This window comes from Salpingoeca rosetta, assembly GCF_000188695.1.
Source record: "Salpingoeca rosetta unplaced genomic scaffold supercont1.16, whole genome shotgun sequence".
NCBI classification, from domain to species: Eukaryota; class Choanoflagellata; order Craspedida; family Salpingoecidae; genus Salpingoeca; species Salpingoeca rosetta.
In genome coordinates, this window is record NW_004754918.1 from 57,939 (window position 1) to 80,405 (window position 22,467).

General features: G+C 55.7%; 4 protein-coding genes across 4 annotated transcripts in view; 3 read left to right on the plus strand and 1 right to left on the minus strand.

The window, feature by feature from the left end:
* PTSG_07003 (uncharacterized protein) overlaps nt 1–5,426 on the plus strand; it is a 10,553-nt gene extending 5,127 nt beyond the window's left edge. The window contains exons 14-30 of the mRNA XM_004992354.1: nt 152–296; nt 691–821; nt 995–1,057; nt 1,309–1,498; nt 1,683–1,777; nt 1,968–2,078; nt 2,279–2,397; nt 2,590–2,639; nt 2,890–3,003; nt 3,163–3,221; nt 3,362–3,412; nt 3,579–3,642; nt 3,811–3,911; nt 3,965–3,988; nt 4,172–4,294; nt 4,555–4,726; nt 5,019–5,426. Of these exons, the coding sequence (XP_004992411.1) occupies nt 152–296; nt 691–821; nt 995–1,057; nt 1,309–1,498; nt 1,683–1,777; nt 1,968–2,078; nt 2,279–2,397; nt 2,590–2,639; nt 2,890–3,003; nt 3,163–3,221; nt 3,362–3,412; nt 3,579–3,642; nt 3,811–3,911; nt 3,965–3,988; nt 4,172–4,294; nt 4,555–4,726; nt 5,019–5,083 (1,677 nt within the window). The 3' untranslated portion in view covers nt 5,084–5,426. The remainder of the gene's footprint in view (nt 1–151; nt 297–690; nt 822–994; nt 1,058–1,308; nt 1,499–1,682; nt 1,778–1,967; nt 2,079–2,278; nt 2,398–2,589; nt 2,640–2,889; nt 3,004–3,162; nt 3,222–3,361; nt 3,413–3,578; nt 3,643–3,810; nt 3,912–3,964; nt 3,989–4,171; nt 4,295–4,554; nt 4,727–5,018) is intronic.
* A 430-nt stretch (nt 5,427–5,856) lies between these two features.
* On the minus strand, nt 5,857–10,370 carry PTSG_12520 (uncharacterized protein; the record flags this gene model as incomplete). The annotated part of the gene is made up of 12 exons (XM_004992355.1): nt 10,121–10,370; nt 9,788–9,899; nt 9,598–9,649; nt 9,072–9,418; nt 8,785–8,921; nt 8,467–8,518; nt 8,284–8,290; nt 7,119–8,104; nt 6,751–6,909; nt 6,507–6,615; nt 6,194–6,262; nt 5,857–5,978 (listed from the first exon to the last, which is right to left on the minus strand). Exons 1-12 carry the CDS (start codon nt 10,162–10,164, stop codon nt 5,857–5,859), a joined length of 2,196 nt encoding a protein of 731 aa, XP_004992412.1. The 5' UTR covers nt 10,165–10,370.
* Nucleotides 10,358–20,518, plus strand: PTSG_07004 (uncharacterized protein; the record flags this gene model as incomplete). Its single annotated transcript, XM_004992356.1, has 13 exons — nt 10,358–10,452; nt 10,718–11,394; nt 11,634–14,059; nt 14,459–15,652; nt 15,866–15,933; nt 16,279–16,338; nt 16,793–16,881; nt 17,128–17,864; nt 18,109–18,180; nt 18,363–18,425; nt 18,676–18,738; nt 18,949–20,163; nt 20,441–20,518. The coding sequence occupies exons 2-13, from the start codon at nt 10,893–10,895 to the stop codon at nt 20,516–20,518; spliced, it is 6,567 nt and encodes a 2,188-aa protein (XP_004992413.1). The 5' UTR covers nt 10,358–10,452; nt 10,718–10,892.
* Nucleotides 20,519–20,560: 42 nt separating this feature from the next.
* PTSG_07005 (uncharacterized protein) overlaps nt 20,561–22,467 on the plus strand; it is a gene marked incomplete at its 3' end in the record, with an annotated part of 2,444 nt that continues 537 nt past the window's right edge. Inside the window, exons 1-6 of the mRNA XM_004992357.1 lie at nt 20,561–20,814; nt 21,136–21,363; nt 21,550–21,686; nt 21,918–21,989; nt 22,134–22,194; nt 22,318–22,365. Of these exons, the coding sequence (XP_004992414.1) occupies nt 20,662–20,814; nt 21,136–21,363; nt 21,550–21,686; nt 21,918–21,989; nt 22,134–22,194; nt 22,318–22,365 (699 nt within the window). The 5' untranslated portion in view covers nt 20,561–20,661. The remainder of the gene's footprint in view (nt 20,815–21,135; nt 21,364–21,549; nt 21,687–21,917; nt 21,990–22,133; nt 22,195–22,317; nt 22,366–22,467) is intronic.

A 22,467-nucleotide genomic window follows, 5' to 3' on the forward strand; every position in this document is an offset into this window, starting at 1 on the left:
CCTTGCTTCCGTGCCGCGTGTGTACAGCTGCGGACTTGTTGACTCTCTTTGCAACATGAATCAAAAGGGGTGTGCATTTCTCATCTAACATCATTCGGGTTACATTTACGTTGCATTACTCCATCATCTCGGCCTGTTTTCAACTTTGCAGGTGCATGTACCCGCGACGAAGCGCGATGCAAAGAAAATGACGCGCCAAGCCATCATCCCAGATGCGGCCATTGCGCTTCCCGTGCGCAAGTGCGGACCAACGTCAACCCAGCTCTTTTACCTGCAAGCCGCCCTCACCCAGATCTGTACGTCGCGTGAACATGCAGCACAGCACGTGTGCGTACGTGTATGTGCACGTGTGTGCGTACGTGTGTACGTGGGTTCGTGTGCGTGTGTGTGTGTGTGTGGACGACCAACAACAACAACAACAACAACAACAACAACAACTTAAACAACAACAACAACTTAAACAACAACAACAACTTAAACAACAACAACAACTTAAACAACAACAACAACTTAAACAACAACAACAACTTAAACAACAACAACAACATTGCGTTGCATTCCCTGCCTGTCGTTGTGCATCATTGGCGAGATCATCCTGAAGACGATTCCGATGCTTTCTTGACCGTCAACTTCATCCGACCACATGCACACACGCACCCTCCCGTTACCCACCAACCCTGTTCCTTGCAGTGCATTTTGAGAGTGGGGGGCTCCTGAAGGCCAAAGACCTGTCGCCACAGCAGACGGACGCCCTCAAGTCACTGATGGCGCAGATGCTCGACTTTCACGACATGCTCAACTTCCACCGCACGCTGGAGCAGGTCCGAACACACACACACACAAACTCATGTGTGCGTGTCGTACTTTCTTGTGTTTTGTGTTGCGCGCTGTGATTCATGTATTGGGTGTTACGTGCATGTGGTGCGTGTTGCAACCTGCGCATGTGCTTATACCCCTCTCTCATCACACTGCTTTGTCGCGTTTTTGTCGGCAGTGCACGGACCTGTCGTCCCTCTGGTACAAGGAATTCCACCTTGAGCTTGCCAAGGAAATTCAGGTGCGCATTCACGTGATGACTGTGCGATTTGGTTGCAACAACTTGCGTGAACATAAGCGCGGGCGAGCTCTGAACCTGTCGCATTCCACATTCGCCAAACAACACAACGCCTAAACGCAGCGTACCCTAAACGCAGCGTACCTCCCTGCACACACACACACACACACACACACATACGTACATACACGTACACTCACCGCGCACGCACACGCACAATACCGCACACACATGCACATGCACGCACATCTTAGTTTCCTGTGGAGTTTTCTCTTCCGTGGATCCTGACAACGACCGGCATGACCGAGCGCGGACTGCACGAGCACACGCTCATTCCACTTGAGCTGTACAACGCAGCAGCGCAGCACGCCCTCTTCAAGCTCAAGTCGCAGACGCTTTACAACGAGATTGAGGCGGAAGTCAACCTGTGCTTCGATCAACTCAGTACGTGCAGCGGCACTGCAGCTTTAATAACAGGCGCCATGTCTGCTTGGCTCCACGTGGCATGCGCGTGTTTTCATGCATGTGTGGTTCTATGCGTGTGCGTGTGCATGTACGTGTGTGTCTGCATGTGTGCAGTACATCTCGTTTGTCACTCACGCATTTCTCCCATCTGTTGCCGTTGCAGTGTTCCACATTGGCGAGCAGGTGTTTGTCAACTTCAAGGCCAAGGCCACGAGCATCATGCTCGCTCGCGAGGCCAAAGAGTCCTCGGTGTTGCAGGTACGGCGAAGGGTGGACACCTGGGCATGCAGCAGCGTGTTGCTGCTCGCAACAATGCGTCAACACCGACAGAAATGCGTTTTCTGCACCCACATACGAAGAGGTGTGGGATATGTTCATTGCGCAATCCTCACCATGCGTTGCCATGCTGCCAACACACGGCCAACGTGACAACATGACTTGTGTGCAGAGCCACGCGTCGTCGCTGGATGCATACGAGACGAGCTTCCACGGTCTCCTCAACCAGCGCCACGTGCGGCTGCTCGGCCGCTCCATCGACGTCAACAACCTCATCGAGCAGGTGTGTGTATGTGCGTGTGTTTCTGTACGCAAGCAACCGTCAGCCGCTGCTACTGTCTCTTTCGTGGCAGTCATTTGTTTTCTCCACACCCACTCGCACAAGCCCCCCCGTGCCTTCCTTCTGCACAATTTCCTTCACGTGTCAGCGACTCACAAACGCGCGCGCGCGCGCGCGTGTGTGTGTGTGCATTGCCTCTGAAGGGACTGGATGCGCTGATGAAGCGATCGATTGGAATGGCAATCCAGGTGTTTGAGGCCGAGGACATCCGCTCCATCGTCGCATTTGAGCGCGCCCTTGAAATCGAGCGCCTCGCACACAAGTCAGTGCACTGGTGTTCGTGTGGATGGCTTGTTGTCGTGGTTGCATGTGAATTGTGATAACAGAGATTGTATTTATGTCCCGTATCACCGCCGCCCACCAACCTGTTTTCAAACGCACATGCACACGCACACGTGGTCGCTTGCTCACATGTGTCGTCCATCCACAAATGCTCTTGTGTGGTTCATGCCAGGTTCATGTCGGAGCACTTTTCGCTGACGCCCTTTGAAGACATGCTGGAAGGTGCGGCAGCCTATGATGGCGTGGGCTGTTGGTGCCCGTACGCCGTAGCGCCTATCGATATCTGTCGCTGCCAGTTGGACACACAGAACTCGTGGTCACACAAGCTCACAACGTACACACACGCACACACGCACACGCACACACGCACACACGCACACACACACGCACACACACACACACACATACACACACACATACACACACGCACACACACACACACACACGCACACATGTACACTATGTTTCCCAGAACAAAACGGGTCTGTGAACCCGGCATCGAACCACGGTCGCATTGAGCACAAGATCATCTTTGAGCTCCTGTCTGATCTCACTGCAAACTTTGCATTCGACTCAGCAACGAATGGTGTGTGCTTTTGCACTTGTTTCTGCTTGCTGTGCACATTGTGTGTGCGCGCGCGCGTGTGTGCGTGTGTGTGTGTGTTTGCGCTGGACGTCTGCTGTCCGCAATTCACAATGACGTCTCATCATCAACACCTCGGTTTTTTTTTACTTCAAACAACAGAGTTCTTCCGACCAGCCCTCGTGTTTGCTGATCAGCAAGAACGTGACCCAGCAACAAAGGTTTGTAGATTGCCCTTTGTTGTTGCTTGCAGGCACCACAAGAACACTCATCACACACACACACACACACACACACACAAACTGTCGCTCTCACTCTCTCACACAAACACACGCTTACTTCTATGTGTGCTGCTTTGTAGATTTCGAACGTGCACATGTTCGGCAGCAAGGCGCTCGCCCACGCCATGCAGGTGAGACATGTAAATAGTCCATGTGCACATGTACTGCGGCTGCTGCTGCATCACCTGAAGCTGTGCGTGTCGTTTTTATGCGCCATCCCTGTTGCGCACCTACTCACAACAACGCTCCAACCAAACACACACACACACACACACACACATGCACATGGTGTGACAGACGCTGCTTGACACGACCAAGCGCACCTTTAGAGTGGAGCATGCCGCTGCCGTCGTTCGCCTTGGTGAGCGCTTATTCCTAGCACTCATTCTGCTGCACATGCGCGCTTTGTGCGATGTATGCGCTTCGTGTGAGTCTTGAATCATCTTATGTCTTTGTATGTCTCCTTTGCCTTGCCATCGGTACCCTTGTCCACAACTTCTCCACCATTCATGTTCGTGGTCCTTTGCAGTGAAACCGCACAACATGGGCGCCCTCATCAACGAGCTGAGTCAGACAGTCGGACTTGCGCTCCACACCGTCGTGCGCCCGTTTGTTGCCGAACTCGTCAAGGTCCGCACATGTTTGTGAATGAATGACGGTCGTTCTTTTTGTGAACCACCCAGGCGCTCTTTGGCGAAGGCCTCCACGTACGTCTGTGTGTGTGTGTGTGTGTGTGTGTGTGTGTGTGTGTGTGTGTGTGTGTGTGTGTGTGTGTGTGTGTGTGTGTGTGCGTGCGTATGTATCTGTTTTCCGCTGCTTGTTCTCATGACACAACATTTACATATGCACAACACATACACACTATCTCACTCATACACTACGCAACGCAGTGGGGTGGGCTGATGCTGGTGTATCTTCTTGGACAGCGCCAGGCCTTTGACGCCTTCCACTATCTTCAGTCGTGGCTGAACATTGTGGAAACAGGCGTCGTGGCCACGACAACATCTGGCAACGTAAGTCCTCACCTGGGCTGTTGGTTGTCCACTGACGGCAGCAGTGTGCACGCAATCACTTCTCTGTGCGTGTGTGTCGCTCTCTATTGCCTAGATCACAGTGCTGTTGTCGTGGTGTTGTTCCCCTTGTGCACTCGTCTGTTTCATCTGCCTTCCACGTTGTCTGTACAAGTGTACATCACCCCTCTTGTCGACTCCCACTTTCGTTCATTCCACCCCCTCACATCACGTCACATTGCTGCAACATCAACTGCGCACAGGCTGCCAGTGTGGGCCCAATTGACTTGGACGAGTTTGCGAGTCTTGCGAAGAAGCAGTGCCGCCTCAACACCAAGATCATCGATTTGTTCCGCGCGCACTACCCGCTCCCCGACGACCGCTCCAACGGTCGTGCAGGATTTTGCCGCCCGCCGCGTGACCGCAGGGACCAAGGTGCGTGCGTTGTGTAGGTGTGTGTGTGTGGATGTGTACGTGTATGTGTATGGATGCATATGTGTATATGTGTATGGATGCATATGTATGTGTGTGCGTGTGCGTGTGCGTGTATGTGTGTGTATGTGTGTGTGTGTGTGTATGTGTGCATGTGTGTATGTGTGTTGTGTGGCTTGGCATTGCTCGTTTCGTTGTTGCCCCATGTTTTTTTTTCTTTGGTGCAATGCATGCCCGCCTGTGTTTGTTTTCTCACCGCTCACAAATGCCGGGTACCTCCGCTGGGAAACCACAGGTTCTTACGTGCCGTGCCCACGCGAACTGTCACAGCCAAACGCCGACACTGAGACATCCGTCTGATCGCGTTTCAAGTTGAACAGGCGTGCTCGCTCTGCATTCCGTCCATGCCGTTCACCCATTTGTTGTTGTGTTGTTCATCTCCTTGCCGTGGTCGGCTGTCATTGTTGTTGATGTTGTGGCACTTTCTGTACTGTGCACCCCACTCATCCCCTCGTTTCGTGTATGTTCTTGCCCTCCCCCCACCTCGTACAAGAGAGCACTCCCTTCTTTCCCAGTGCTGTGGAAGTTTTACGTTGCGCCGCTGTTCGTGCGGTCTTTCAGTAGAGCCAAGTCAACCCTTCGCACGCGCGTCTGGGGCGAACCGAGCGCAGGAATGCAATGCCACGAGAAAGGGAAGGGCAGGGCTTTAAGCAAGCAGATTAGTTGAACTTGTAGGAAAAAGCACGAACACCCACGACTGTACACACACACACACACACACACACACACACCACACACACACACACACACACACACACACACACACACACACACACACACGCATGTAAAGAACGAAAGGAAGCGAAAATATTCACATCAATGCATACACGTGTACAGAGCGCGGAAGCAACGAGCACCACGTCTCCGCCTGTACTCTAGCACGCGCCTGGCATGTCAACGAGCGTCCCCGTCTTGTGTGTGTGTGTGTGTGTGTGTGTGTGTGTGTGTGTGTGTGTGTGTGTGTGTGTGTGTGTGCACGTTCGGTGAGTGGTGTGCGAAGCAGCAACTAACCAGGAGCCAGCAGCATGCAGCATACAGCTTCAACACACAACACCGCCGCCTTCACCACAGCCTCACGAATCAGGAGACTGGCGGCAACTCACCCAGAGTTGGACGAGCATGGGCAGATTCAAGATGGATTTGGATGCGATGACGTCGTCAACGATCTTCTGGGCCGCGGTCTGCTCATCGGACGCTGCAGGGGTGGTGGTGGTGGTGGTGAGAGGCGGTAGGTGGGAGGAACAGCAATAACACCGGCACCAGCACCAGCACCAGCACAAAAGGGAGTAGGGGTAGGATAGAGGTAGGATGATGTGATTGATTGCCACCAACAGCAAAACAAGGAAAGCCAAAACATGAAGGGAGACAAAGGAAATGGCAAGCATACGCACGCACGAGCACGCGTCTCACCTGGCTCCGGACCACCGACTGTCGCTGAGGTCGGCTCGCCGTGTCGACCGAGGGAAACCTCGATCGATGCTGACGAGGTGGTGGCGGTGATGGTAGTGGAGTGAGCGAGTCGCATAACATGTGTTCACACATGAGGAAGGGAACAACAACAACAACAACAACAACAACAACAACAACAACAACAACAACAACAACTTAAACAACAACTTAAACAACAACTTAAACAACAACAACAACAACAACTTAAACAACAACAACAACAACAACAACTTAAACAACAACTTAAACAACAACGGGAGCATGATGTTCTCACCATTCTCAGCAGCGACGCGGACGCTGCTGATGCCGCTCTGCTGGACATTGAATCCAAGTTCCCGCAGGGTCTGCATCTCTTTGACAACCACCTCGGACAAGCTCGCACTCTGCACGAGAGGACGCAGGTTGATGATACACACCGATGAGTCGTCGTTGAATGTGAGAAAACAAGACACAGACACACAAACACAAACACAAACACACACACACACACATACGCACACAAAGGCAGGTTGACGGACCGGAGCGAGTGGCTGGACGAGTGCGGGCATCTGTACAAGCTGCTCATCGTCGCTGTCGCCATCAAATGCGCTGTACGCGACCTCTCGCTGCGCCCGCACAAATGCAGCGCGCGCCGCCTCCTGCCCGGGTGTGCCCGGCGTGAACTTCTGGTCCAGGACCTGGCATGTGCCGTGTTCGTGTGTGTGTGTGTGTGTGTGTGTGTGTGTGTGCGTGTGTGTGCGTGTGTGTGTGTGCGTGCGTGTGTGCGAGGTGGAATAGGGAGAGCTGCGTGAGATCATGGAACGCACACAAATAGCAACATCGTCAATACGAACAGCAAAACAAGCAGAACCATGCAGCTAATCGGTGGACACTAGACTCGACATACATCGCGCGGGCTGGCAGCGGCGTCGTATGGGGACATGGCAGCAAGGGCATTGGCAGAAACGGGGATCGTGTGCGCCCGCTTCGCTTGCGGTGGCTGGAACTGTTGTTGTTGTTGTTGTTGTTGTTGTTGTTGTTGTTGTTGTTGTTGTTGTTGTTGTTGTTGTTGTTGTTGTTGTTGTTGTTGTTGTTGTTGTTGTTGTTGTTGCTGCTGCTGCTGTTGTGGTGCATGTGAAGTCTGTGGCTGTGGCGCATGTGAAGTCTGTGGCTGTGGTGCATGTGAAGTCTGTGGCTGTGGTGGTGCCGGCGCTGCTTGTGGCGGCGCCGATGGTTGCGACGTGAACGGCTGGGCCGTGAACGGTTGCTGCTGCTGCTGTTGGCGAAACTGCTGTTGCTGTTGCTGCTGCTGCTGCTGCTGCTGCTGCTGCTGTTGTTGTTGTTGCTGCCTTTGTTGCTGCTGCAGTCTTTGTTGCTGTTGCTGTTGTTGCTGTTGCTGCCGTTGCTGTGCATGACCTGGTGCCATGCGCTCCAGCAAGCGTTCTCTCTTCAGCTGCTGCTGATGCGGGTCCAAGCGCTGCATCGCCTGTGCCGAACTCGTGGCCACCCCACCATACGGCATCTGCTGCTGCTTCAACTGCTGCTGCTGTTGTTGTTGTTGCTGTTGTTGCTTCAACTGCTGTTGCTTCAACTGCTGTTGCTGTTGTTGTCGTTGTCGTAACTGCTGGAATTGTTGCGGTGTCAGCTGCTGTCGCTGTTGCTGTTGTGGCACTTGTGGCGCACGTGGCTGCTGCTGCTGCTGCTGCTGCTGCTGCTGCTGCTGCTGCTGCTGCTGTGGCTGTTGCTGTTGCGCGTATCGCTGCTGTTGTGGTTGTGCGTGCTGTTGTGGGTGAGGCACTGCTTGCGATGCCATGGAGACGTTCGGTAATTGCTGCTGTTGCTGTTGTTGCTGTTGTTGCTGCTTTTTCTGCTGCTGCTTCGCAATCATCTCTTCTGAAGGTGCGGACACATTGGTTGTTTGTGGCGGTGATGATGATGATGCGTGTGTGAGACAAGATTGCTGTAAGATGGGCAGAGGCTGGTATTGTATGAGCGCTTGAAGGCGTACAAGACAGCGTGAAAACGTGATGGCAGCATGCGTGGGTCCCGGCGTACACACGCGATACACTTACTCTGCCTCTACAAGACGCGAAGCGAAAACGGGATTTGGTGACACGTGGCAGGAATTAAAATAGTCAGCAGGGGCGTGTGAGGGTGAGACAGGGACGGCGAAAGGAATGAACGCACACATGCACACACCCACACACACCCACATATATGCATCTGCATGATCGAACACCGAATGCTAGAGGGACCTTGATCAAGACATTAATTTGTTGCTCAAGGGTATTCAGCTGCTCCAAAGTCCTATGTACGGTAACAGATGTCAGGAAAAGGCGTGTTGGTGTTCGTGCTCGTGTTTGGAGGTGCGTATCAATCTCAACAGACACACACATACACAGATGCACGTACATGCACACAGACAAAAAAAAAGACGCCCTTACATGCAGGCAGACACAGAAACACACACACACACACACACACACACACACACACGTACAAAGCAGACCAAGCGATGCACGCAGGGCATAGGGAAAGCACAGGAAAAAGCAAGAAAGCAAGCAAGCGCGTACGGGATGTGGCCGGCTTGGATACGGGCGCTGGAGAGGAGTTGGCGATAACGAGCCAGTCGCTCGTGTACGATGGGAGGGAACGACTTCTTCACAAGCGCAACCGTCAGGTACTGCTTCAGTGGTTCGAGCTGCCTCAGCTGTGGGGCGCGTGCATGCACATGTTTGAATGCATGGGGTGGTTTGTCAGTCATTGGTTGCCAGCAGTAGTGAGCCAGCAGCGAGCCAGCAGTGTACTTACGCGCCTTCGTCCACAGACACACACACACACACACACACATGTACTCTACCTTTGCTTGGATGCTTGGGTCGATCACCGGCGCGCGGCGCTGTGGAGCGGCGGCGCCAAGGAACCCGGGCTGTTGGTGTTGTGGTGGCTGCTGCTGCTGGTGTTGCTGTGGCGGTGGCTGGCGTGCCTGTGGGAGTTGTTGAAAGTGTTGTTGTTGTGGCTGTTGTGGTGGGGCCTGCATTTGAGGCTGCGGTTGCTGCTGCGAAAAGCCGGGGGCAAACGCTCTTTGTGGCTGACGCTGAGGCGGCGGCTGTTGCTGCTGCTGGTGTGGCGGTGGTGGTGGTCCTGCTGGGGGCTGCTTCATACTGGCCGGTGGTGGCGCGGGCTTTTGCCGCTGTCGCTGATGTGCTGTTCCAAGGACAAAGGCGCAAAACCACGGTGTGAGCGAGTGTGTGCATGTGTGAGTGTGAGTGTGAGTGTGAATATGTGTGTGTGTGTGTGTGCGTGCGTGTGTGTGTATGTGTGTGAGCGTGTGTGAAGTACAAGGACGAGCCTGAACTGTAGGCGTGTTGGAGAGTGCCACTCACCATAACGACCAAACGTGAGCTTCAAATGCTTTTCAATCGCCTTCTTGTAGGCCTGTCGTGGATGCACAAGCGCGCGTGCATATGTGTGTGTGTGTGTGTGTGAGCAACGAAATGCAACACGGGAGAAGGACAAATGCGGCACATCGTGAGCTGCAAAGAAACACAAGTCAGTGCGCGCACAGTCGCTGACCTCGGGTTGCTGGTTGCTCTCCTGAGCAGCTTGCAGCTCTGCTTGCTGAACATCTTGGGTCATTTGTTCCTGCGACAGCATGTGGCCGAAATGCCTGTTCAACTGCTCGTAGCTGCGGTGAAAACAAGGCGCAAGGGAACGAGATGGCGAGGGTGCAGGCGCGTTGAAGATGAGGGAGCGAGTCAAGGAGGGGCTCAAGACAGAGAGAGAGAGAGTGTGTGTGTGTGTGCGTGTGTGTGACAGATACAGAGACAGACGTACACAGAGACACAAACACAATAACACAGATACACACACACACACACACACACACACACACACAACAGCACGTACATGAAGCGCATGGCCTTCTCGCGGGTTTCCTCGCTCAGCACCATCTTGGCGATCTCCTTCCTTCCCTCCTCCACTTGGTGCACGCGTTGACAATCTCGTCCAAGCCTTCACCGCTGAGCTGTACGTACAACACAACACCACAGTGCAGATCGTTCCAATGTGAAGATGGCTGACACACACACGCAACTGAGCGCCGCTCTTTCTTTCTTTCTTCGTGTGTGTGTGTGTGTGTGTGGGTGTGTGTGTGCGTTTTTCGTTAGCGTTTTTCGTCTTGTCTTCTTCTTCTTCTTCTAGTCAACGTGTGGCAGTTGCGACCAACGAACTGCTTTGAGGTGTGCTGGTGCTTGTTGTGACATGTGACTGAGCATACGTACGTGCGCGTGCGCGTGTGCGCGCGTATGTGTTGGTCACGCTGCCTTCTCTTGATGTTGCGTTGTGCGCATGTTGTTTGTGCCAATGAAGAGGTTCCTTCGTTTGGGCACTGTCCCTTGTTGCTCCCTTGTTGCGTGCTCTTTCCCCTTGGACGCTCACGCCATCTCTCTGTTCCACTGCCACCCACACCAACTGCTGGCTTGCTTGCTTGCTCACTTCTTGAAGGTGCGGATCGTTCGCCGCAGCCCCCACACGCAGCACGACCAACAGTTGCAACAACCATTCCCGTTTGTTGCCGCACTCATTTGATCGCAAACGGCCGTGCCTGCCAGTGGAGTGACAGCGGTCGTGCGATTGCCACCTCCCTGGCGCGTGGGTCACCTCGCACCAGTCCCCCACGATGTTCTCGCGGCCGCCACTGAAGTTTGGCGGCACTGGCAGCAGCAGCAACAGCAGCAGGACCGGTAGCAGCCAGTCCGGCGCCCCGAGCCAGCAGGCGACCACCAGCAGCATCTTCACCGCCCCTGCGTCTGGCAAGCCTGCCGGCCAATGGGCCCCACCCCGCCCTTCCTTTGGCTCTGGTCCAAGCGGCACCACCGGTGGCAGCAACAATGGGGCGACTTCGTTCAAGGCGCCCTCCTTTGGTGCAACAGCGCCCGGGACAGCGAGTGTGGCGCAGGGCCAGCCGCTCTTCAAGACGACTTTACAGATGGGGAAAGGCCCCGCACCTGGTGGCGGCCGCAAGGGCACCACGCCCACGTTTGGCGGAATCAAGCCCACAGGCAAGCTCATGCGCAAGGCACAGTTTGGCTCATCCGTGGCGCCAGCACCAAAGCCAGGCCAGCCGCTGTTTGGAAGCACGGCCTCAAAGCCCGCACCTTCCTTCGGTGCCACCACTTCAGGTGCCTTGTGTGTGTATGCATGTGTGTGTGTGCGTGTGCGTGGTTGTGCTGTCGTGTGTGTGTGTGTGTGTGCGTATACATGTGTGTGTGTGTGTGTGCAGTTGCCTGCTTGCCTGCCTGTCTGCTTGGTGATCATGCCTCCGCATGCCTCCATATGTCCCCATGCCAACCCCGCGCAAGTGTGTGCATGCGTGTTTGAAATGCTCATCACCAGTCAATCGTGTTCTCACTTGCAACAGGCCAGCCACAGGCACAGGCAGCCAAGCAGCCGCTGTTTGGCAAACCCAAGCAGCAACAGCAGCAACAGCAGCAACAGCAGCGGCAGCAACAGCAGCAACGCTCCCGGCCACCCCGCAGCAAGCAGCCGCCGGCCAGTCAAAATGTGGATGTCGAAAAGGTTGCTGAAGACGATGAAGACATGTACGTTACACAGCAGCAACAGCAAGCACAGCAATACAAGAAGCAAGGGCGACAAGGCAAACGAGGAGCGGCACCACGACAGCAACAACAACAACAACAACAACAACAACAGCAGCAGCAGCAGCAGCAGCAGCCAAGGGCACGCAGTCGTGGTGCCTCTGGCATCTTTGCTCGACTCGCACCAAAGGACCCATCGCCTCCGCGCAGCACACGCGCACGTGCAGGGGGAGCAAAGGGAGGAGGGATGCTGGCCAGGCTCGGCAGCAGAGAGGAGCAAGGTGGTCATGACGACGGTGACGAAGAGCAGTACGAACAAGAAGAACAAGAAGGCGATGTGCACGTGGAGGAGGGTGGAGAGGGTGGTGATGATGGCGCGTATTGGGAGGAGGATTATGGCGCCGGGTATGCTGATGGTGGTGGCGAGTATTATGGCGAGGATGATGGCTATGACGATGCAGATGAAGCCTACGAAGGTGAGTTCGAGGGAGGCGATGGAACCCACTACGAAGATGAAGAAGTCGAGGTGGAGGACGATGACGAAGAGACCACGCTACCAGCGCCTGTCACGTCCAAGCCGCGGTTTGGCACGGGCACAGCACCGAGCACAGGCAGTGGCGCTGGTGGCGGCGGTGTGTTTGGACGGCTTGGTGGCAAAGCAACTTCAGCATCACCCACATCGAATGCAACGCCCCATGCGCTGCCACCATTGTCGTCATCCTCATCAACAGCAGCAACAGCAGCAGCAGCAGCAGCAAAGTCGGCGAAGATTGGTGGCGATGTTAGATCAGGCGTGGCCGCCAAGGCAAAGGGCCTCTTTGGCAAACCACCCACCACCACCTCGACCCCCACCAGCAGCACGGCTGCCACGACAGCGGGCCCAAGGTTTGGTAAAGGGAAGGCATCAACCTTGTTTGGCAAATCCACGAAACCCGCCGCTTCAACTGCTCTCGCCAACGCACCAGCATCCAAACTCACAACAACAAAACCAGGAGGAACAACAATGGCAACGACAACAACAGCGGCAGCAGTGGAGAGCAGTGGCGCTTCAAAGCCAAAGACATCTGCTCTGTCCTCTTCCCTCTCGTCGCGCCTGAAGTCGAAACTGCATCAGGAGCGCCAGGTGGCCGCCAGCAAGACCGGTGATGCCGCTGTGCCAACGCCATCCGCACAGCACACGCTGCACACATCCAAACCAGCCATCACCACCACCACCACTAGGAGCAGCAGCAGGCCTACAACGGCCACACTGCCAGCAACAACGCCAACAACACCACGGCCACCAACGGTAGCAGCAGCACCATCATCACGAGTGCCAGGGCCAGCCAGCACGTCGACAGCACCACTGGTTGCGGGTCTGTCGCCGCTGCCACCGTCGCTCACGCCCCAGCCGTACGCGGCCGATGCGGTGCCCGGGTTTGAAGGTGTGCGCCTGCAGCCGAAGCGGCGTGCCGACGACAGCGGAGACACCGGGGAGGAGACGGCGGAAGAGGTGGCGGCAAACCCGCTGGTGGCAGAGCACGAGTCCGCGTCTGCAGCGGACAAGGACCTGCTCAACAGGCTGGAGGCCGTGGTGGAGAAGGAGGCGAAGCAGCTGGTGCTGGACCGAAAGGCGCAGCAGACAAACGGCGACGCCAGGGTGGGCGCGATTGTGGGCACGTGCACGACCATGTGCCCCGAGATTGAACGGTACCGGCGCCTGTGTAGTGGGGCGGTGGGGCAGGGCGGCGTGTGGGCGTTTGAGCGCACGTGCAAGCGTTTTGACCACCGCAAGGCCATCAAGGAGTACCGGAAGGAGGCTGCCGACAACCTTCCCGAAGTGCCACGGCAGCTGCGCCCACCCAACGTCTTGCATCAGACCATGTGGTTCATGGTGCATCACCTGATGAACAACGCCGTCATCAACGACAACCAGTCTGCCAACTACCGCTCACAGTGGTTCGATTTCATGGAGGACCGCCTGCGCAGCATTCGCAAGGACATGAAGACACAGCGCGTGTTCAACGCAACGACGCTGGAGGTGATGGTCATGTCGATTCGCTTCCATTTCATCGCAGGCTACCTCCTGTCGGACGAGTGGGTTGACCACACCACCAACAACCAGCGCCTGAGCGACTGCTACGACACGCTGGCCATGCACTACCGCGAGATGCGCAAGACGCCTGATGAGATCCTCCCCTATGAGGGCGAGATGCGCGCTTATCAACTCCTACACGCCATTGGCAATGCTGGCACCATCCTCAGAAAGGTGTGCACGGTTGCGTGGTCGCGCGAGTGATGATGATGGTGATGGTGATGATGGTGGTGGTGGTGAGTTGCGTGGGCGGTGGTGTCATGTTGTAGTGACCTAATTGCGTGTTTGACTCGTGTGTGTGTGTGCTGTTTTGACTGGGTTGCCTCTTCTTCAAGCAATCATCGCACACACCCTTACCTCACACACGCACACGCACACACACATGCCGACCTTTCCCCGTAACATCCATGCATACCCGCGTCCACATCCCCCAACTCAACACACACACACACACACACACACACACACACACACACACACACACACACACACATTTGCATGTTCTCACGGCACGCGTGCCACGTTCCACCACCACCCCTTCCACCAACACAAACCACAAACCAATCTGCAAAGATACCGCACCTGATGCGTGATGCGCACGTGAGGCGCGCGATGAAGGTTGTGGCCTGCGTGGCGCAGCTTGGGCTCGGAAAGCGGCAATCGCAGGGCTCTGGGCTGCTCAACTACCCGCGCTTCTTCAAGCTTGCCCGTTCCATGCCCTATATTGAGGCGTGCATCCTCTCCTGCGCCTTTGACCGGGTGCGCCAGGACGCGTTGTTCCAGCTGTGCACGGCGTCGCGTCGGCGCTCTGTTCCGCTCGCCCACCTCCGCGGCATCCTCGGGTTTGACGGCACGGACGACGCGCGGGAGTTTGTTGAGGGTCACGGGCTGACCATCTACAAGGAACACGTGGTGTTCAAGGACAACGCGATTGTGATACCAGAGGTGCTTGAACGCATCAAGCAGCGCTACCGCTGGATTGACGCGCTGAAGACCGACCCGCTCACGAGCGAGCCGCTCTCCGTTGGCGAGCTCGTGGCCGGGCAGCGGCTGGGGCGCAACGCAGCACGCGCCGCCGCGTCGCCAGCAGCAGCGATGCAAGCAGCAGCAAGGACAGCAGCTCAGGCACAGGTGGTGATGGCCGCTCCTCGATCGGTGGACGCGTGGTCCAGGACACCACCAGTCACAACTACAGCGGCGGCGGCGAGTAAGTTGTCGACGCAAGCAGCAGCAAGCAAAGTGTTTGGCAAGGGCAAGGATGAGGCAACTGCAAAACGTTTCGCGTTGAAATCCCCTTCATCAGCAGCAGCGGAGGAGAAGGCGGAGCCGCACGCAGAGAAACCATCGCTTATTTCGGAGAAGGAGGAGGAGGAGGGAGCAAAGGCAGCGGAAGCAGCAGCAGCAGCATTGAAGCCATCAGCACAGGCGGCGACGGCGTTTGGCAAGCCGTTTGGAGGGTTTGGTGTGCAGAAGCAGCAAGAGGAGGCTGAAGCTGATAAGGCAGCAGCGACCACAGCCGCAACCACAGCCGCGTCGACGGCCGCGAAGCTATTTGGACCAAAGAAGACAGCACCAGGCGATACCAAGATGATAACAGCAGCAGAGAAGGAGAAGAAATCATCGCCGGTAGCGGTCGCCACTGCAAAGGAGGAAGCCGCAAAGCTGAAGGAGCAGGAAGCGAAGGAAAAGGAGAGAAAGAGGAAGGAGAGAAAGAAGAAGAAGGCAGCAGAGGAGGCGCGCAAGCGAAAGCTGAAAGAAGAAGCAGAGGTGTGTTTTATTGTGATGACGTGCGTTAACGTGCGTGCGTTGAGAGCGCACACGCGTGTGCATACGTGTGTGTGTGTGTATTGATGCAATGCGTTCAACTGCGATCAGTCGGTCGGACTACTTCATGTGCTTAATGAGATACAACTCACCATCATCTGCCCGCTCTCCCCCTCGTCCTTCACATCACCACCATGGCTGCCATTGCCTCTACAGGCGCGAGAGCGGCGAAACCGCGTCGCCACCACTCTCATCTTCGACGAGGTCGTTTGCGACGCAATCAGGTTCATGGCGACGAGTGCTCTGTGCTTTGCGTGCGTGTGTTGTGTTTGTTGTGTTGTGTGTATTTGTGTTTCTCTGTCTGTCTGTCTCTCTCTCTCTCTCTCTCTCTCTCTCTCTCTCTCTCTCTCTCTCTCTCTCTCTCTCTCTCTCTCTCTCTCTCTCTCTCTCTCTCTCTCTCTCTCTCTCTCTCTCTCTCTCTCTCTCTCTCTCTCTGTGTTTGTGTGTGTGTGTGTGTGTGTGTGCGTTTGCGTGCGTGCTTGTGCTGTGCCGGCGCGTTTTGTCAACTCTGTTCACCCCTCCTCCACCCGTCACCTCACCCATCCTGCGTGTGCAATGTGACCATGCAGGGTTGAGTGCGAGCGCTTTGTGCAGTTTGAACAGCTTGTGCAGCACTTTCAGCGAAGAAGGTGTGTCACTTTCGTGTTTATGCGTATGTGCACGTGTTCTCTCTCTCTCTCTCTCTCTCTCTCTCTCTCTCTCTGTCTCTCTCTCTGTCTGTCTCTCTCTCTCTCTCTCTGTCTCTGTCTCTCTCTCTGTCTCTCTCTCTCTCTCTCTCTCTCTCTCTCTCTCTCTCTCTCTCTCTCTCTCTCTCTCTCTCTCTCTCTCTCTCTCTCTCTCTCTCTCTCTCTCTCTCTCTCTCTCTCTCTCTCTGTGGCGGCGGTGTTAAGCGCGATTGAGCCTCTCTTTTGCACGCAACAATATTGCATCAAGCGTATGATGACGGGTTGTCACCTTGTGTTCCCTTCCCTCCCCCCAGCACGCACATACATCTACACCTATTCTCCCAAGCGCTTACGTTGCCTGGCTGCGTTCTCTTTGCTCACTTTGTTTTTCCATCGCTGCGTGTGTGTGTGCTTCCAGGTTGGCGGTGGCGTGGGAGCGGTGGCTCAAGCGGTTCACAGACCCGTACATCACAGGAAAGCCAATCCCCATGGACACAACGGATATCGGTGCGTGGGCAGTATGTGGCATGCCGGTGCTTTTTCGATTGGTGGTCGAGTGTTTTGCAGGAGGGTGCTGCGCTTGCAATGCCCAACAGCTCACACGCACGCACACACACACACACACGCACGCACGCACACACTCACACTCACACAACAAAACACACACTCACACACCCTGAACACATAACACACTCACACAACACACACACACACTAAACACAACACACAACACAACACACAACACGTGCGCAGTTGAGGTTGACCCGAGCGACGTTGATCCGGATGCGTATCTGGTGCAGCAGCGCGTGCGTGTCCACGCCGTGCACCGCTGCCTCAACGCCGCTCGCGTCGGTATCCCCGCCATCACTGCCGCCCTTCGTCGTCGCTTCGTCAAACCTCGCGCTGCTGCCGTCGGCATCACGCTCGTGGACCTGTTTGAGTGTCCGTGGGACTTGGCGTCCACCTTTGCGGCTGATGGTGGCTCATCCGCGGTGCACCGCCTCACATTTGATGGCGACGGGGGTGATCGTGGAGGCAAGGACCAGACCACCACCAGCAGAAGCAGTATGCTGGAGGGTGACGAAAGCACGCACACGGATTGCACCGTGTCACTTGCAGTGAACGTTGTGAACCATCTTCACACGGAGGACAACGGGCTTGTGCCCGAGGATGATGCGAGGGTGCTTGCGTCATCATCGGTGCTTGTCGTTTCGCTGGTGGATCGCCCTGACGCTGCCTGGGCGAACGACAGCAACGACAGGGCGGCGTGGCTGCGCGTTGCATATCGCCTGCAACCGCTGCTGGACGTGGTGCCTGCAAGCACCCCGATTGTTGTGCTGTATGACGCGTATGATGTGGCGCCCGGCGATGTCACTGCGAAGCTGTTTGCCCACACCCCATTCACGCATGTGGAAGGTGTGGGCCTGAACGCGGCTGATCTCGTCTTTGCCTGCAAGCAAGCGGGCCGCGACCCAACCAGCGCTGGCCAGGTGCGAATTGCATGTGTGTGTGTGGTTGTGTATGTGCGTGTGTGTGTGTGCGTGTGTGTGGTTGTGCGTGTATATGTGTGGTTGTGTATGTGCATGTGTGTGTTGTGGTTGTGTGAGTGCGTGTTTGTGTTTGTGATTGTGTTCGTATCTGCGATTGTAGATGTGGTGGAGTGCGTTTTGCATTTTGTGCTTGTCGTGTCGTTTTCACTCACGCAACCGTCCGCGTGTGTCACTCGCGCCACAGCTTGGGGTGGACCGCATCACGTCGGCCCTCACCCGCTCCCTCGTCGCAGCCCGTTTCCCTGCAGTGGTGCAGGTGTGTGTGTGTGTGTGTGTGTATGTGTGTGTGTGTGTATGTGTGTGTGTGTGTGAGGAGGCCATTTGCTCGCATACATTGGCATGCTCTGATGTAAATGATTCCGTTGAAGTGAATAATCAACCATATGGACGCCTGCGCACCCATTGCCTTGTTGTTGTTTTTTGGGCTCATTTGTTCAGGTGCACATGGATGATCTCTTGGAAACATGTTTTGCCACGCAACTCTATCGGCTATGGCAGAAGGTACACTCACATTTACGTGGATGTTTGTTTGTTTGTTTGTTTTTGGTCTGTCTGTTTGTTTATTTATTTGTTTGTTTGTTTGTTTGTTTGTTTGTTTGTTTTTTGTCTGTTGCCCTGCGTTATCAACTGCGCGCACGTTTGTGCTCAATTCGCCCTTGAGACCGTTGCCGAATACGCATGCCGTTACTTTTCATTCACCGCCCTCCCCCCCCCCCCCCCAAAAAAAAAAAACCAAAACTGATCGCACCAGGATGGCCCCACCGGCCGCGGCGTCATGGACGTCCACCGCGAAGCGTGCTCAACTGCGCTCGAGGTTGGCAGTGGTGTGCGTGCGTTTGTGTGTATGTGTGTATGTGGTTGTGTGTGTGTGTGTGTGTGTGTTTGTGTGTTTGTTTGTGTGTGTTGTGTGCAATGGTCTGGCATTGATGTTTTTGTGGAACAAAAGTCGCTCTGCGCCACGCTACGCCACAATTGCAACTCCCTCACCCCCAACCCTTCCACGGGATGCACGCTGGTATGTCAGGCGATGCGCACGCGCTCCTTCGCTGAGGGCGCGCCGCAACGACTGATGCAAGTTGTTGACCAAATCAATGGTCCCATGCATTCGTGGTTGCGCACATTTGAATTGCCCGGCGTGCTGCAGTCGTCGCATCAGGGCGTGTTCGTGGGTCCAGAAGACTCGCCTGCGCTCCAGGCGGAACTGGAGCTGCTGATGCGAGCATGGACGACGTTTGCGCAAACAGATGTGCCTGCAGGCATTGGGGAGCAGCTGACCCGCTGGCTGCAGGTGGCGTGCGCACGTGCGCAGCAGACGCTGAGGAAGGGCAAGCGTGCCATTGCACCGTGGCGTGAGTTTGCCTCGTGCGTGGTGCTTGCGCTGAGCATGGCGGCGAGCGATCAGGTGTTGTACGTGGAGCAGAGTGAATGCGAGGAGTTGGAGGCACAGGCGGGGCGGTCTGCGGTGCAGCCGTTGAACGCGTCGCTCGAGCGATCCGACCAGGGCGCGTTGGAGGTGTCGACAGCCGGTGTGACGGCAACCCAGGCCATTGCGGCGACGATCAGGGCCGTGAAATCCACACGCGCACCTGCGATGGCGACAACACCCGTCTCCCCAAGAGCAGGCGCCAGCAGAGCAGCACTCCCAATCGCAGCATTAACCACTGCAGCGGCATCAGCGATGGCAACGACAGCCCAGCCCGAAGCAGGTGGTGCCGGGTACTGGACGGCAAAGGTTTCTCCGAAACGCAAGGCGCTCAAGACATTTGGTGACACCTCTGTTGTGTTTGAGCAGCGGCAGCGGCAGTTGGGCTCCGTGCCGCGCCTGACAGCTGTGCTTCCTGTGAAGCGAGCCAAGGTTGCTGGCGGTGGTCGTGGCGATGACGATGTGTACTCCCCGAGCTACCGCTCACGACAACAGCAGCAGCAGCAACACCAGCAACACCAGCGCTTGAATGAGTCGTTGCGCCAGCTCTCGTCCATGATTGCGGAAGAGGCGCTGGCTTACGAGCATGTGGACGAGCTTGATCGTACAGCGGTGACGGCAGGCGGTATGGATGTGAGTGTGGCTTCGGGCGCCTTTTCCCCGTTTGCCGCCGCTGTGTCACCTGTTCGACCTGCCAGTGCAAGTCGGGTGGACACTGGCGTGACAGGGCAGGGTGCGAGGCGCGAGCCACAACCGCAACAGCAGCAGGAACAGCGGCAGGAGCAACCACGCAACCGAACAGCAGCCCTCTTGCAGGTATGATGTGTGTGTATTGTGTGTGTGTGTGTATTGTGTGTGTATTGTATGTGTGTGTGTGTGTGTGCGTGCGTGTGTGTGTGTGTGTGTGTGTGTGTGTGTGTGTGTGTGTGTGTGTGTGTGTGTGTGTGTGTGTGTACTGAAGCTTGTTGAGGCCTTCCTGGCCCAGTGTGTCTTCATTGCGTGGAGTTGTCTTCCTTATCCTGTTTTTCTTTCTTTTCACTCAACGGCAACTTCAATCGCCCTGCTTTCGTTTTCGCCGCGTTGTCCACATCAGGAGCTGTCGCTTGCGCTGCGATGGGAGAAGGAGGCGTCTGCACGCTTGGACCAGAGCATTGAGGGCGTGCTGTTGTAATCGTGCATGGAATCCCCAGTAAACATTTTTCATTTTCCGCTTGTTTGAGCAGCAGTGCGCAGGACTGCAACAGCAAAGCAAGCACACCAACACGGCAACACCGTGCAGCAAGCACACCTCTCACCACCCAACACGCACCTGCGATGGAGTTTGAGGAGGACTTTCCTGAGTTTGAGGACGATGAGGGGAGGTTTGCGTTGATGGGGTCTGAGCTGATGGGTGGCGCGCCGCTTCCTGTCAACATGACCCCACAAGAAAAGCAATCGTACATGGACGGCATCGGCATCAAGGCCAAGGTGCATCAGTGTTTGTGTTCATGCTCTTGTGTGCTCTAGTGTGCATCAGTGTTTGTGTTCATGCTCTTGTGTGCTCGAGTGTGCATGTGTGTGCCTGTGTGTGCATGTGTGTGCCTGTGTGTGTTGAAGATGCGTTGTGGTTACATGACAACGAGTGCCTTAACGTGCGTGTGCGCTTGTCCTGACACGGCTGCAATCGTTGAGCGAATCGCAGCGGCACTCACACACCGCGCATTCACACAACACACCACACGCATGCACACGCAACGCACATTCACACAACACACACACACACACAATGCAACAACACTATCACCGCAGTACATTGGTGTGACGGAGGTTTCCAGTGCCCGCGGCGGCGATGACGTGCTGCTGGCAATTGCGCGCGTCCGTGCAGCGCACAAGGCGTTCCGCGAAGCAAAGCAGCGCACGTGGCTCGTCATCTCCGTGTCTGGTCTGAAGATCCGCGACTTTGACACGCGCCAGCTCAGGGACAGCTACGCCCTCTACCAGATCAGCTACGCGACATGGCTGCCCTCCAACCCACAAGTACGCGTGTGCGTGCGTGAGTGTGCGTGTGCGTGTACATGTCTGCATGTATGTGTGTGTGTGTGTGTGAATGCATTTCTGTAAGCCCTCCTCAAAGCTCATTCGTGCTCTTCGCTCATGCAACCAAACACACGTGCCCGCGCTTCCCCTCCCCCTTTTCACGCACACTGTCTCTCTTGGTGACAGGTGTTTGCTTTCATTACGGCCAACACAACCACGTCTCCACCCATCTACAAGTGTCACGTGTACAAATCACACTCCAAATCCAAGATGATCATTGAGACCTTCGGTCGCTGCTTCACACTTGCCGTTGAGATGCAGCGGTAGGCGTTTGCGTGCGTGCGTGCGTGCGTGTGTGTGTGTGTGTGTGTGTGTGTGTGTGTGTGTGTGTGTGTGTGTGTGTGTGTGTGTGTGTGTGTGTGTGTGTGTGTTTGTGTGTTAGCTTTTGCTGTGTTTGCCGAGCCTTGTTGAGTTCCATGGCATCACCTCTTCATTCCAGGGTTTGTTGCCGCTCACACACTCAGTGCCCGTCACAATTCTGTTTGCGGTCATAGAACCGGGCTGACGCGGGCAGTGCGCATGAAGGACGCCTCATTCCACGAAGTCGTCCGCGACATCCGACGACAGTGCGTTTCCTGTGCAGCTGCACACACGCGCGCACATGTATACATGCCCACACCTGCCTGCTTGCATGCACGCTGACCAATTGCTGACGCTTGTGCGACATTTACGACACTACACCCACTACACCCACTACACCTCTGCTACAGGCTTCAGTCCACTCGCGTTCCACTGGACATTGCTGCGTTCTGCAACGAAGGCTTGAAGCGGGTGTGTGTATGCTTGTGCGGGTGCTTGCGTGTGCGTGTGCGTGTGTGCGTGTGCGTGCGTGTTGGGTGCTAGATACTGATGCATGCCTGCTGCTGCGTGGTTACTGGTTTGCTGTCGTCGCAGTTGACACACTTGTATGACCAGGAATGCAACAGCGACCCGCACAACGACGTGAGTGTGAGTGTGTGTGTGTGTGTGTGTGAGTGTGTGTGTGTGTGTGTGTGTGTGTGTGTGTGTGTGTGTGTGTGTGTGTGTGTGTGTGTGTGTGTGTGG